This window comes from Balaenoptera physalus (assembly GCF_965194825.1).
Source record: "Balaenoptera physalus genome assembly, chromosome: 10".
In the NCBI taxonomy this organism is placed as follows: Eukaryota; Metazoa; Chordata; class Mammalia; order Artiodactyla; family Balaenopteridae; genus Balaenoptera; species Balaenoptera physalus.
The window spans coordinates 57,217,165-57,233,777 of NC_138889.1; the positions used below are offsets into that span (position 1 = coordinate 57,217,165).

General features: G+C 40.9%; 1 protein-coding gene across 2 annotated transcripts in view; it reads left to right on the forward strand.

Annotated features, from left to right (window-relative positions):
- GAB2 (GRB2 associated binding protein 2) overlaps positions 1-16,613 on the forward strand; it is a 174,223-nt gene that overhangs the window by 114,708 nt on the left and 42,902 nt on the right. For both annotated transcript variants that reach the window (XM_082410343.1, XM_082410344.1), the window contains exon 2: positions 6,367-6,667. In XM_082410343.1, coding sequence (XP_082266469.1) covers positions 6,367-6,667 — 301 coding nt within the window. The remainder of the gene's footprint in view (positions 1-6,366; positions 6,668-16,613) is intronic.

Sequence of the window (16,613 nt, forward strand, 5' to 3'; positions counted from 1 at the left end):
GAGCAAATGCTGTTGCAAAAATGGTGCCAATAGATTTGCTAGACAGAGGGTTGCCATAAACCTTCAATTTGTATAATATGCAATGTCCACAAAGCATAATAAAGCAACGTGCAATACAGTGAGGTACTCCTGTATTTTGTGACTTTGCCAGACTCACTTATTTGTCCCAGGAGTTTTTTCCTAAATTCCTTGGGATTTTCTATGTGGACAATCATGTCATCCAAATAGGGACAATTTTTTTCTTCCTTTTCAATCTGTATGCCTTTTTAAAAATTGAGATACAGTTAATGTACAGTATTATATAAGATACAGGTGTACAACATAATGCTTCACAATTTTTAAAGGTTATGCTCCATTTATAGTTATTATAAAATATTGGCTATACTCACTGTGTTGTACAATATATCCTTGTAGCTTATTTATTTTATATGTAATAGTTTGTACCTCTTAATCCCTGCCACCTATCTTGCCCCTACCCCCTTCCCTCTCCCACTGGTAACCACTAGTTTGTTCTCTATATCTATGAGTCTGTTTCCTTTGTGTTATATTCACTAGTTTGTTTTATTTTAGATTCCACACATAAGTGATACCGTGCAGTATTTGTCTTTCTCTGACTTATTTCACTTAGCATAATGCTCTCTAAATCCATCAATCTGTATGCCTTTTATATCCATTTCTTGCTTTATTTCCCTGACTAGAACTTCAGCACTATGTTGAATAAGAGTGGTGAAAGCAGACATCCTTGCCTTGTTCCTGATCTTAGGGGGAAAGCATTCAGCCTTTCAATATGAAGTGTAATGTTGGTGTTGGTCTTTTGTTGATGCTCTTTATCAGATTGAGGAAGTTCCCCCTCTCTTCCTATTTTTTTGAGTTTTTATCATGAATGGGTGTTGAAATGTGTCATATGTTTTTTCTGCATTAATTGATAAGACCATGTGGTTTTTCTCCTTTAGCTTATTACTGTGGTTGATTGCATTGATTGATTTTTTTAATATGGAATCAATTTTACGTCTTTGGAATAAACTCCACTTGGTCATGTTATATAATTCTTTTTATATCTTGCTGAATTCTGCTTGTATTTTACATTTAAGTCCTTGATCCATTTTGAGTTAATTTTTGTAGGAGATTTTGTACAGATGTAAGAACAGTCCTGAAGAAGCTTTCCCCTTAAGAACATATTCAGGACTCAAGTTCCTGTATTCTCCTTGCATTACGTGTCAGTGCTCCAGCAGTAATTTTTCATTTCTATATCAATGGGTACTTTCAAGCTGAAGTGCCCAGACTCCTTTATAAATATTTATTACAGGGTCCTGCACTCATCAAAATGAAGGCAACAAATGCTGAAAAACTCACGTCATAGAGAATCCACAACATACCTTTATCTTATTCCCTTTTCTGTAATCCCCTTTTTTGTCCTCCTTTCCTACTTCCTACTGTGAAAGCTTACTTAACTTTTTAAATTGCATTTATTAGTTTGAATAAATGAATACACTGATTGAATGAAAAAAAAAGTCAACAGATCTTTACTGAGTTCCCATATAGGCTAAGTACTCTGCCGAGTAACTGTTGGCCACACAGTACCCTAACATCAAGATGCTCGGAGCTTAAAGGGGAGGAAGACATATGAGCAATTGAAATGTCAAAGATGAGTGAAGAAATGCCACAGAAAGCACAGGTTGTTAAGGGAACAAGAGACAGAAGCACCAGCTCTATGGGAAGTTAGTAAAGGCCTTCCAGGAGAAGTGATATTTAACCTGGCACTAAGAAAATATAGGAATTTTCCAGATAGATGAGGTGAGGTGAAAGGCATTCTAGGAAGAAACGTCAGCTTGTGCACAGACATGAAGTCATGCAATTATGTGGCACATTTGGAGAATAATAAGTAACCTGTTATGCACCTGTAATTTCTGTAAGACCAGGAATTCATGCTGTATCCTCAGCATCTAGGATGATGCCTGTAGCATAGTAAGCACTAAATAAATATTTGTTGGATGGATGGATGGATGGCAGGAAGGAAACATAAATGAGGCCACGGAGATAAGAGAGGTTCGGTGATAAAGAGCCTTGCTTAGTAAATGCCTACCATGAAGATTGAAAGAGGAATAGGAGGAGATTTTATTCATCGTCTACTTGGGAAGAAACAACAAATACTAAAATATCTGTAATATGTTGTGAAAAAAAAATTGACATGACGTGAAAAGTACATTAAAAGTGTTATGATGGTTCAGAGGAAATAGAGGTCCATTTCAGCTGAGGGGATCAGAGAAGTTGTCTTTGGAGCTAGACTCTTTGGAGTTGCTTATACTTAGTTCTGAATTGTATGGTTCCCCCAAGAACACATACGTGAAGTTGGAGCAGAGAGTGTTGTGGCAGAAGAGCGATGTGAATTTGGAACTAGACTAGATGACTTTGCCTGCTCTGTCATAAATTTATCAGCATTTTGTAGGCAGCCATTTATCAGCCTGCACCACTTCTTGCAAGTGGAACCTGACAGGCTCCGATGTTATCTGTAGCAAACACCTTTTTCTTGTTTATGAGAGTGTCTGTGTGTGTGTTTATGCTTGCACCTGCACACCAGTGATTTGAAAGCAGCTCTTTCTACAGAGACAAGCACTAAAGGGGGATACATCAACTGAAACACAAGCTTCAATACCTTTTAAAAATGCACCTTGCTACCCACACGCTTTCATTATATGCATGCACGCACACACACAGATGCACACAGAGTTCTGTAAGTAGTGGCCTGGGCAAGATTTTAGGTGACTATAGTAGATGGTACTTATATTTATTTCCTCAGCTCTATCCTATACCTTAATCTTCACTTCCACCAAGGCTCATCAGGCACCAGTTATATCCCCATGACCTTCTAGATACTGTAAGGAGTTCATGTAAGAAAATGATTCATTAATTAATCCAGTACCTACTTATTGATAACCACCTATGTGCCAGGCACTATTCTAAACACTGAGGATGCAGCATGGGATAAAAAGAACCAATCCCTGCCCTCTTGGAGTTTACATTCTGGGAGGTGGGTAGAATCAACAAAAATGTGGTGTTTTAGGTGGTGTAAGTGCTAGTGAGATCAGTATAGCAGAGTAAGCGGGAGAGTGTGAGGTTTGGGTGGTCAGGAAAACAGTCTGTTCAGTAATGTGACACTTGAATAGTGACTTGAAGGAAAAAATAAGCAATGGGACTGTCTGGGACAGGATTATTCCAGGCAGAGGGAACAACCAGAGCAGAGACCCCGAGGCAGGATTGTGTGGCCAGTGTGGCAAGAGCAGAATGGGCAAGGTGGAGAGTGGCAGGAGGTAAGGTGAGAGTTGTGGGATGAGAGACTGTCATACTAGGCCCGCTGGCCATTGTGAGGACTTTGGTTTTTACTCGGAGTGAGACAGAAAGCCAGTGGAGACTTGGTGCAGAGAAGTGGCATGCTCTGATTTGCATCAGCATCCGTGTTGAGAATAGATTGCAGGATGAAAGCATAGAAGCAGGAAGACGACCAAATGGTGGACTCAATCAAGTGAGTTAACAGTGGAGGTGTGGAGAAGTGACCAGGTCGTAGATGTATTTTGAACTGTTTGGACCAGCCGGATTTGCTGTTGGGTTAGATGTGGAATGGGAAAGAAAGGAGTTGATGATGACATCAAGATTTTTGGTCTGAGCAACTGGAAGGCTAGAGCTGCTTGTAACTGAGATGGGAAAGATTGCAGGAAGAACAGGCTTGGAGGATATCAAGAGCTCAGTTTTGAGCACCTTAAGTTTGAGATGCCTATTAGTGAGGAGTTGAATATAAGACTCTGGGGTTCAATAGACCGGTCTGGGCTGGAGATATAAATTTAGGAATTGCAGCAGTTAGATGGCTTGCAAAGCTGTAAAATGGAATAAAATAACCTAGGAAGTGGGTGTAGAAAGAGAAGAGTCTGAGAACTGAGCACTGGGCATTCCAACATTTAGAGATCAGGGAAATGAGAAGGAACCAGCACTGGAGACTGAAAAATAGAGGCCAGGGAGATCGGAAAATTGAGAGTGAGCGCTGAAGCCGAGTGAAGAAAGTGCTTCAAAGAGAACGGAATAATAAACTGTTATCAGATGTTGCTGAGAGATCAAGTGAAATGCAAATGTTGCTTTCGCAGCATTGAAGTCTTTAAGACCTCTGTTGAGTTATTTTAGTAGGGGGTGGGGGGAGCTGGGGGAAGCCTGATTAGATTGCTTCCAAGAGAAGAATGGGAGGAGAGGAAACAATGATTAGTACTATAGAAAACTCTTTGAGGTTTTACTGTACAGGGGAGCAGAAAACTGGGCCATAGTTGGAAGGGAATGTGGGATCAAGTCAAGCTTTTCATTTTTGTTCTTAGTTGGGAGAAGTTGGGGTCCTGATGGGAATGATCCTAGGAGGGAGGGAGAATGCAGTGATTCCAGAGATACAATGATGTCCACATGTAGGTGAGAGGGGATGCTCAAGTGGAAGAAGGTTGGCCTTAGACTGGGTGAACTGTCCATGCTCCCTAGTAACAAACTACTTTGCTACAAATGCAGACAGATTGGTGAATTTGGTGATGGAACATGTGTAGATTCTCTTTTGCTTGCTTGTATTTTCTCATACCAAAGAGTAGAGGTGCTGGAGGTTTAAAGAGAGGGAAGTTCGGGACTTCCCTGGTGGCGCAGCGGTTAAGAACCTGCCTGCCAATGCAGGGGACATGGGTTTGAGCCCTGGTACGGGAAGATCCCACATGCCGAGGAGCAACTAAACCCATGCTCGACAACTACTGAGCCTGCGCTCTAGAGCCCGCGAACCACAACTACTGAGCCCGCACACCTAGAGCCTGTGCTCCACAACAAGAGAAGCCACCTCAATGAGAAGCCCGCACACCGCAACGAAGAGTAGCCCCCGCTCGCCGCAACTAGAGAAAGCCCGCGTGCAGCAACGAGGACCCAATGCAGCCAAAAAAATAAATAAATAAATTTTTAAAATAAAATTAAAAAATAAAGAGAGAGAAGTTCAAAGACTGTTGCCAAAGAGCAAGAGAAGATCATGGACCAGGTAAATGTAGTAGGACTGTCAGGCAGCCTAAGGGCTCACTTGAATTTAAAGTGAGAGCAGCCAACGTAGTTGTATGATTTTCTCCAACTACATACAGCTGAATGGGAACAGGCAGAGTAGGATGAGCATTAGACTTAGCCGGGGGTTGTGGTTTCCCAGATAAAGGAGAGGAATGGAGAAAAAAAGCAAGGGAATGATGATAATGATGGATCACAGGAGCAAGTTAGGTAGGGAAGGAAGTGAGGACAGGGATAGAAGGTGAGAGTGCAAGGTGGCAGGATTAACGGAGTGAAGGTCCCAGTGGGATGTAACGAATTGTGATGACAGTCTGATCCTTGGCATTTGCAGTGCTTTAGGGTTGTATACATAGTGCTTTGTGTGTGTTTGCATAATATAAACCCTATAAGGTAGGTAGGACAGGTGGTGGTGATGTTGATTCTCATTCTATAGATGAAGCAAGATCCAAAGAAGTAAATAACTTTATCTAAAAATCACACATTAAGTCAGTGGTAAAGCATAGATTCAACCCAAGGCTCTATTTTATATGTGATGTCTTTTTACCACTTTGTGTGGTGTCTGCTCACAGATTACTCAGTCTCATTGAAGAGGTGGAATGTAGAAGACAACATAAGGGAATATGTAATCAAGTGTTAAATTCTATAGTATGACAGGATGTAAGGAGTTTATTCATTCAATAATGTATATTGAGTACTTAGTGTGTGCAGGGCTCTGTTATAAGTACTAGGGATATAGCAGTGAATGAGACGGGGAAATCCTGAAGTTATGTGCTTCAGAGACGTTTTAGAAGGGTTTCTATGTGATTCTTCCAAGGCGTCATGATTTGATAAAAAGCACAGTGTACTGAAAGTTAGGAAACTTGTTTCTCTGCTACTTGCTGTGTGTGACATTGTTGCTTCAACTCACCATGTCTTATTGGGGGACCCCATCCATAAACTGAGATGTTACAGTTTTGCAAGTTCCACCCTGACTAAAAGGTGAGTCTGAGTCTGTATTCTAGCTTAATGGAATAATTGCTCTCAAGTGTTTTAGTCCTCATCAGACTTCCTGATCTAAGAAGTGGAAATGCCACATCTCTTCTCATAGTGATAAGACCCTGTTTCCATAGTGAAATGCTGCACTAACATGCATTCTAAAGTCATCCTTCATTTTTGAAACTCTGGGGAAATATGAAAGGGAGATAAGAGGCCATGCTCAGCCTGCAGGTGCAACAGTCCCCACCCTTAACCTGGTGACCTCTGAGGACCTGTGAAAAGCTTTGAAGTAACTAATGGCTTTCCCCCCTCTTCTTACTCCTTCCTGTTCAGGCCTGGAAGAAACGCTGGTTTATCCTGCGGAGTGGGCGGATGAGCGGTGACCCAGATGTTCTGGAATACTACAAGAATGATCACTCCAAGAAGCCCCTGCGCATCATCAACCTGAACTTCTGCGAGCAGGTGGATGCAGGCCTGACCTTCAACAAGAAGGAGCTGCAGGATAGTTTTGTGTTTGACATCAAGACCAGCGAGCGCACCTTTTACCTGGTGGCCGAGACGGAGGAGGACATGAATAAGTGGGTCCAGAGCATCTGCCAGATCTGTGGCTTCAATCAGGCTGAGGAGAGCACAGGTATGGGAACAAACACAGATCTTTCTCAGAAGGGGCCAGGCGCTTTCTGGGAAGGGCTGGGAAGTTGGGGCTAGGATGATGGCCTTCACATTCCTTGAACCAGGAGAACAACCTGTAGCTAAAGGCTTTCCTCTGTGGCAGAGGAGTAATAGGCAAAGGGTAAGAGTGTGAAGGGGTTAGCCAAATATTAGAGGGCCTCCTAGCACTAAATATGCTCAAGTGGGAAACAGATATGTTGGGGTTATGATGAAGCTCAAGGTACTTGATGGTGTTTCTTCAAGTACCTCCATGCCACCACATTTCTCAGGTCTGCACCTTTCTCCCCTTCCCTCAACTCTCTAGCTCTCTGTGCCCTGTTAACTGTCAGCCACACCATAGGGCAACTCACACCTTTATCCCTTCTCTGATCCATCTCTGTCCATTCCTGCCATCTATTTCAGACCATCCTGAACAGTTATCCTTGCCACTTTTTTTTGGCAGGGGGAGGTTTGGGATCCCTTGTGATTATTATTGATGTATAATCCAGCGTTCATTATATTTACTTGGGAAGGGACAGTCAAGAGGGGGAAATTCTGACTTGTGTTGGGTTTTGTTAACCTTCAAAAAAAACAGAGTAGCTCAACTTTTAAAAATACGTTTTAAATTGCAGAAGTGCTCTTTGACATTTGTTGGGGCTCATCCTCAACTCTGGGATGATTGAGGAGTAGGGTTTTTTTTAGGCGGATGGAGAGCCTAAATTAGTAGTTTCCTGAACCTGGTTACATATCAGAAGTAGAGGAACATTTTTTAAATGCTGATGCCAAGGACCCATATCAAATCAGTTAACTAAGAACCTCAGGGGTGGGACCTAGGCATTAGTGTCTTTTAAAAACGTTATTCTAAGTAGCAAGGGTCTGGGGCTTAACATCCGTTTTCTGTACATAAATGAAGGCCTCATACAGTCTCTGATTCATATACCTATTTTCTGAATTTTTTACAGCCCTTTAAAAACAAAAACCATTCCTCGCTCATCAGCAACATCATCCTCATCTGGGAATCTGTTAGAAATGCAAATTCTTGGGCCCCACTCCAGACTTACTGAATCAGAAACTCTGGGCGTGGAGCCCAGCAATCTGTGTTTTAATCAGCCTGCCAGGTGATCTGATGCACAGTTAAGTCTGAGAACCACTGGTTTAGATTCTTGCTGCTCAGAGTGGGGTTTGTGGACGAGCAGCGTCATCCTCTCCTGGGAACTTGTTAGAAATGCAGACGACTTCCACCCAGACTTACAGCATCAGAATCTGCATATCTTTAAGACTTCTTATTCTGAAATAATGTTAGACTTACAGAAGAGTTGCAAAAATTGTACAGCAAGTTCCCATATATCTTTCATTCAGCTTTCCCTGATGTTAACATCTTGCTTAACCAGGTATAGTGGTCAAAACTGAGCAGTTAACATTGATTGGTACAGTACTATTAACTACAGTGTATTGGGATTTCGCCTGTTTTTCACCAGTGTCTTTATTCTGTTCAGGATTCAATCCAGGATAGCACATTAGATTTGGTGGTTCTGTCTCCAGGGCTCCTCCAATCTGTGATGACAGTTCCTCAGTCTGTCTTGTCTTGTTTGACCTTGACACTTTTAAAGAGTACTGGTTAGGTATTTTGTAGACTGTCCCTCCATTTGGTGTTTTCTCATGATTAGATTGAAGTTTTGGGGAGACTACCACAGAGGTGATATGCCTTTCTCTGCACGTTGTATCAGCGGGCACATGGTGTCAATATGTCTTATTACTGGTCATGTTAACCTTGATCACTTGATTAAGGTAGTATCTGCCAAGTTCCTCCACTATAAAACTACTATCTTTGCTTTTGTAATTAATAAATAGTTTGGAGGAAATACTTTAATCATGTGCAAATATCCAATTTCTCCTTAAACTTTTGTGCACTAATTTTAGCATTTATCAGTGGATCATGTTTACAACCATTATTACTGTGGTATTCTAGTGAATTTTTCTATTTCCCTCAGAATCCACATTTTATTAAGATCCCTAGGCGATTTGTATGCACGTTAAAGTTTGAGAAGCTCTGGTCTGGATTATTTGTCCACAAACCTGGTGGCTCATCAGAATCACCTTAAAAACTTTTATCTAACTTGCAGGTACTAATTCAGTAGATCTGGCTTAGGGCTGAGGAATCAATAGTTTTAAGAGATTCCTCCTACAGAATGGGAGGAATTATTTCCAAATCATATCTGATGAGGGTCTAGTATCTAGAATATAAAAAGAATTCTTACAACTCAACAACAACAAGAAAAAGACAAATGACCTCATTTAAAAATGGGCAAAGGATCTGAATAGACATTTCTCCAGAGAAGATGTACAAATGACCAGTAAGCCCATGAAAAGATGTTGAACATCATTAATCATTAGGAAGATGCAAAACAATACCACTAGCACTTCACACCCACTAGGATGGCTGTAATCAAAATACGGACAATAACAAAAGTTGGCAAGAATGTGGAAAAACATACATTGCTCATACCTCCCACCTCATACATTGCTGGTGGGAAAGTCAAATGGTACAGCTACTGTAGCACACAGTGTGTCAGTTTTTTAAAACCTTAAACCCATGATCCAGCAATTCCACTCCTAGGCATATACTCAAGAGAAATGAAAACATGTTCACACAAAAATTTATAGACGAATGTTCATAGAAACGCTATTCATAATAACCAAACTGTGGACACAACCCAAATGTCCATTAATGAATAAACAAGATGTATGTGTGGCAGAGTGCGTGTGTAATGGGCACTTTTAAGATCTACTCTCTTAGCAACTTTCAAGTATACATTTGTTACAGCATTGTTAACTATAGTCACCATGCTGTATATTACATCCCTAGGATTTATTCATTTTATAACTGGAAGTTTGTACACCTTTGATCCTTACGCATTTCCCCTGCCCCACCCTTGCCCCTGAAAACCACCAATCTATTCTCTGTTTCTATGAGTCTGGTTATTTTAGATTCTGCATATAAGTGAGACTGTACAGTTTTTGTCCTTCTCTGTCTGACTTATTTCACTTAGCGTAATGGCCTGAAGGTTCATCCATGTTGTCACAAATGGCGAGATTACCTTCATTTTATGGCTGAATTTTATTTATTTATATATATATATATATATATATATATATATACACACACACACACACACACACACTATATATATGTGTGTGTGTGTATGTGTCTATAGAATGTGTGTGTGTGTGTGTGTGTGTATATATATATATATATATATATATAAAATGTGATTTTTTTAATATATAGTCACATTTTCTTTATCCATTCATTCTTCATGGACCTTTAGGTTGTTTCCATGTCATGCCTACTGTAAGTAATGCTGAAATGAACATGAGGGAGCAGATATCTCTTCCAGATAGTAATTTCAATTCCTTCAGTGATATATCCAGAAGTGGAATTGCTGGGTCTTATGGTAGTTCTATTTTTAATTTTTTTTAAATTAATTAATTAATTTATTTATTTATGGCTGTGTTGGGTCTTCGTTTCTGTGCGAGGGCTTTCTCCAGTTGCGGCAAGCGGGGGCCACTCTTCACCGCAGTGCACGGGCCTCTTACTATCGCGGCCTCTCTTGTTGCGGAGCACAGGCTCCGGACGCGCAGGCTCAGCAATTGTGGCTCACGGGCCCAGTTGCTCCGCGGCATGTGGGATCCTCCCAGACCAGGGCTCGAACCCGTGTCCCCTGCATTGGCAGGCAGATTCTCAACCACTGCACCACCAGGGAAGCCCTATTTTTAATTTTTTGAGTAAACTCCATACTGTTTTGCATAGTGGCTGTACCAATTTATATTCCCACCTACAGTGCACAAGGGTTCCCTTTTCTCCACATCTCTGCTCGCACTTACCTCATATCTTTTTGACAATAGCCATTTAACAGGTGTGAAGTGATATCTCATTGTGGTTTTGATTTGATTTACATTTCCCTGATGATATGATTAGTGATGTTGAGCACCTTTTCAGGTAGCTGTTTGCCATTTGAATATCTTCTTTGGAAAAAGGTCTATTCAGGTTCTTTGTCCATTTTTTAATCAGGTTATTTGAGTTTTTGCTATTGAGTTATATGAGTTCCTTATATATTTTTGATATTAATCCCTTATCAGATATGAAGTTTGCAAATATTTTCTCCCATTCCTTAGGTTGCCTTTTCATTTTATTGATTGTTTCTTTTGCTGTGCAAAAGCTTTTTAGTTTAATGTAGTCCCACTTATTTACTTTTGCCTTTCTTGCTTGTGCTTTTGGTGTCATATCCAAACAATCGTTGCCAAGACCAGTGTCAAAGAACTTTTCCTCTGTGTTTTCTTTTAGGATTTTTATGGTTTCAGGTCTTACATCTTTTATCCATTTCAAGTTAATTTTTATGCATTGTGTAAGATAGGGTTTTTTGTTTGTTTTTTGTTGTTGTTTTATTTTTGGCTGCATTGGGTCTTTGTTGCTGCACGCGGGCTTTGTCTAGTTGTGGTGAGTGGGGGCTACTCTTTGTTGCAGTGCACAGGCTTCTCATTGTGGTGGCTTCTCTTGTTGCGGAACACGGGCTCTAGGCTCATGGGCTTCAGTAGTTGTGGCACACAGGCTCAGTAGTTGTGGCTTGCAGGCTCTAGAGTGCAGGCTCAGTAGTTGTGGCGTGCAGACTTAGTAGCTCCGCAGCATGTGGAATCTTCCTGGCCAGGGCTCGAGCCCATGTCCCCTGCATCGGCAGGCAGACTTTTAACCACTGCACCACCAAGGAAGTCCTAAGATAGGGTTTTTGTTTGTTTGTTTGTTTGTTTTTTATTTATTTTAACACCTTTATTGGAGTATAATTGCTTTACAATGGTGTGTTAGTTTCTGCTTTATAACAAAGTGAATCAGCTATACATGTACATATATCCCCATATCCCCTCCCTCTTGCGTCTCCCTCCCACCTTCCCTAACCCACCCCTCTAGGTGGTCACAAAGCACTGAGCTGATCTCCCTGTGCTATATAGCTGCTTCCCACTAGCTATCTATTTTGGTAGTATATATAAGTCCATTGCCACTCTCTCACTTTGTCCCAGCTTACCCTTCCCCCTCCCCGTGTCCTCAAGTCCATTCTCTACATCTGCGTCTTTATTCCTGTCCTGCCCCTAGGTTCTTCATAACCATTTTTTTTCTTTAGGTTCCATATATATGTGTTAGCATACGGTATTTGTTTTTCTCTTTCTAACTTACTTCACTCTGTATGACAGACTCTAGGTCCATCCACCTCACTACACATAACTCAATTTCATTTCTTTTTATGGCTGAGTAATATTCCATTGTATATATGTGCCACATCTTCTTTATCCATTCATCTGTCAGTGGACACTTAGGTTGCTTCCATGTCCTGGCTATTGTAAATAGAGCTGCAATGAACATTGTGGTATATGACTCTTTTTGAGTTATGGTCTTCTCAGGGTATATGCCCAGTAGTGGGATTGCTGGGTCACATGGTAGTTCTTTTTTTAGTTTTTAAGGAACCTCCATACTGTTCTCCATAGTGGCTGTACCAAGATAGGGTTTTAATTCCATTCTTTTGCATGTGAATATCCAGTTTTCCCAACACAATTTTTTAAATTTATTTATCTATTTATTTTATTTATTTAGGCTCCACTGGGTCTTAGTTGTAGCATGCGGGATCTTTTAGTTGCAGCATGCGGACTTCTTAGTTGCAGCATGGGGACTCTTAGTTGCGGCATGCATGCGGGATCTAGTTCCCCAACCAGGGATTGAACCCAGGCCCCCTGCATTGGGAGTGTGGAGTCCTACCCACTGGAACATCAGGGAAGTCCCCCAACACAGTTTTTTGAAAAGACTTTTCTCCTTTGAGTATTTTTGGCTCCCTTGTCAAATATTGACCATATATTGGCGCTCTCTGTTCTGTTCCTTTGGTCTATGTGTCTGTTTTTGTGCCGGTACCATACTGTTTTGATTACTATAGCTTTGTAATATACTTTGACATCAGGGAGTGTGATGCCTCCAACTTTTTTCTTCTTTCTCCAAATTGCTTTGGCTATTTGGCATCTTTCGTGGTTTCATATGAATTTTAGGATTGTTTTTTCTATTTCTGTAAAAAATGCCATTGGAATCTTGATAGGAATTGCACTGAATGTATAGATGGTTTTCGATAGTATGGGCATTTTAACAATGTAAATTCTTCAAATCCATGAACACAAGATGTCTTTCCACTTACTTGTGTTGAAGTTCTTAATTTTTGATCATGGAGCCCTGCATTTTCAGTTTGTACTGAGCTCTGCAAATTATGTAGCTCATGTGCCTGGACTAGATGTCCTGCCCTAGGAATTATGTGATCTTCCTTGAGGAAGGATTATGAGCCCCCATTTTACTCTTAAGTTCTTTGGTATAATTTTTGCTTCCTGTGCGGAATTTTTTGTTTTCCCCCCAAAATCTTTGTTATTTTAGGCTTTATGGATTTTGTTTTTGTTTTTCATTTTATTTTATTCCTGATAAAGAAATAAAATACTCATGCAAAAACAAAGAAGAAAATAAGAAAGGAATTTTTTTAAAGTTGGAGAAAGAACCCATAGACCCTCTAGTCTCAAAGCTTTCATAAATGTGAGAAATAAGTCCAAGGAATACGTCAGCTTTTTAGGAAATAGGTATAATGGGGTGGAGGAGGAACCAGAAAGCAAATTGCTTTTAAGTGAACTATTCTCTTGTGGGATTAGAGGTGTCCCTACCAAGAAAAACATATCCTTGAGATATAGCAAAAATTACTCTTGGTGCAAATATCTTTTTTAAAAATCACATATTTAAAAAATAGTTATTGTCTGAATCCCTACTTTTACTATATAGAATTTAAGTATAATTCATATTCTAATATGTAGAACTACATCATCTGGGCTTGCTTTCTTTGGTGGGAATATTTATTTGTTCATTCACACATTGTTCCTTTACTCATTCATTTATCAAATCTTTATGGAGCACTCATTCTATGAGAGTCCCTGTCATAATCACTGAGGCTACAGACTATAAAGATGAACCATAGAGTTCCAGCCCTCAGACATCATAGTCTAGTGGAGGGGACAGACATAACCAGACAGTCGCAGGGAAATTCTGTAACAGAGGCATCACCGAGGATGGAGGCACCAGCCCATGCACCACCAGCTCAGTGAGGGAAGAAAAGGAGGGCAAGTGTTAAGGGGGTGACAAATAATCAAGTCAGTATTTTTCAACAGCTTTGTCTATTAAACAATATATTCCCTTTAACTTCTTTTTTAAGGGATTATTTTATTAGATGTCTAGTGGTTTAATTACCAGAGCAAGGGTATTATTTGTCTCTGATAGAGGTTTAGGATTTTTTGTGAGATCTTTCTGATGAAGACAAATAGCCTTTTCTTCCCTCTCATAGGAGAATCTGGTATGTAAAAAGATTCAACCACATAATAGGTTATGTTTTAATTTAGAAGCTGTCTTGAAAGTATATATATTATATCTATAAAACCCTCAGGTAAGGAATGAGAGATTAATCACCCAAGTCAATGTTTCTTTTCACTGAGAATCAGGATCTGAGGAAAAGCAGGAAGGAAGTTAACATTTGACTACCTACTTTTGCTTAAGTACTTTATTTCATTTAATCAGTTTTATCAACTGTTTCCATTTTTTTCAAATAAAGAAACTGAGTGCTATTTCTTCCCTGCCTAACACTCCAGGACTAAAACTCTTCTCTGAACCCAGCCTTGGCTGGGTTCAGATGGGCTATCCAACTCTCATCTGCCTGAGATTCTTCCTAAATACAACGCTCCTCTCCTTTTGCTGAGGCTTGTTGAGAACAATCCGATCACCTGGGTGTCAGCGTCAGCACCTGCCTTATGTGAGGAGCATCCTGTACTGATATCTAACCCTCAGTGGCCACAAAAGGAAATTATAGGAGCTGTGTATTGAGCATCTACTCTTTGTAAAATAGGGACTTTACATGAATTCTCACTAAAAATTCATAGTAATCCTTTGAGGTAGCAACAATTTTGACTCAAGGTCACAGCTAGAAAATGATGGAGCCCAGGATTCTAGTCTAACCCAGGTCTGACTTTGCATTATAATATGCTGTCTCTTTGTCCTGGACCTCCTGGAATATGAAAATCTGCCAGAACCAAGACCCGATATTTTTGCCCCTTGGACACCATGTATTAGATTGGAAGCACTCCTTGACCCCTTCCACCAGAGTTCTACAGCTGGCTCAGGTTTCCCTCCTCACCAACCCATATTGCTGAAATCCTTGGGCTCGAATATTCCAAGAATTTAGTAACTTCTAGAGCTTTAATCCAGCCATTAGGCTGGATTGGTGAGTCTGTAGTCTGGGGACGAGGAAGCCTGAATTCACATCACAACTCTGGGATGATGTGAACAAGTCACTTGATTGAGGTCTTAGTTTCCTTTCTTCAAATAGAGAGAAAATCCTCTTTTCACTCAATAATTCTGCTTCTCTATGGGTTCATCAACGCAGACCTTAGACCACTGGCAGCCCCTCAAGTTTCATATTTCCCAAAGGAATATTCACATTGTATTCTATGTAGAGGTATCTACTGGAGCTGTGCAGTCCATACCCCTGCTTGCTGTTGGTCCTGTAGAAATTTCTTCCCATGGGGAGCTTCCTTCAAGCAGATACTCCTTTTTTCCTTTCTTTTTTTTAAAAGAGTTGTGATGGGACCCGTAAAAAAACTTGTGTTTTTCACTTTAAGCTGGAAGCGGTTCTATAGCAGATGGAGTCTTTTTTTAATCCTTCTTGCCACCCCCAGCTTCTTCTTTCTGATGCCACTCTCCAATTCCTCACGTATTCCAGCCAAAAATGCCTAGGATAAAACCTGTCTAGGATCAAGACCAGACCAGGAGTGACACGTTGAGTTTGAATATCGACACAAGGGTGGAAGAAACAGCCTCCTGATAGAGAACTCTTTCCAAAAGGAAACCAGGCACGATGCTCAGAAAGGAAAAGCAATTCTAAGAATGAATATCAAGATTTCATATCACATACATGGATTTTGCTTGTTGTTTGTTTGGGAGGGTGTGTGTGTGTACATGTACGCACAGGCAACAGTAAGAACCCCGCCTTCCTCTGGGAATCAAAATAGCCTTCAGTCCCCCAAGTCAGGGGGCAGAAAGCTGCTCTGAGCTGTGTTTACGAGCAGGCGGGTCCAAGTCCTCACATTTGTGGCCCCGTCGTGGGCAGCTGTCCCTGACCAGATGTACCACACCTAAAAAGAAGCAGCTCCCAGCACAGAGCATGGATGAATGATTCATGGGCTCAGGAGTCATCCACTGTTAGGAAAGCCCTCACCCCTTTGAATCCTCTAAGCTGAGGGCTTCTCCTTCCCACTCATCCCCTCCCTCCTCCCTCTATTCAGTAGCTGGTCCAGGACCTGCACAGCCCCTTGCTCTAACGTGCACTCTGAAAGGCACCCTAGCTGCTGCTGTTTATTTGCTCTAGGATGTTGAATTAGTAACTGTATCTCTTTGAGGTGTTATCATCTGTAAAATGGAGATGACGCTCCCTTGCAGAGGGGTTGGGAGGAAGCTGGGAAAATGTATAGGCGCACAATGTGAACAGTGGCTGCTTGTTTCTCCGTTTTCCGTGTCGTGCTTTTGGTGAAAATGATGATTTTTATATCTGTAGGTCAAGATGAACAGGATATGATTTAAGTATCTGGTGTTTTTAGAGAACTTTACAGTCTACAAAACACTTATGCAGTCTCCTTTGCATATAAAGAAACAAAATAAGCTAGGCAGGGCCGCTAGCACTATTCCTGTTGCACAAATAAGGAAGCTAAAGTTTAAAGGCACTGACATTGCCAGAAAGCAGTGTTGCCGGATCTAGAATCCAAGGCTTTTAACTCCATTCTAGGGCTGTATGCTCTAACTCCTTCTCCTTTATCCGAAC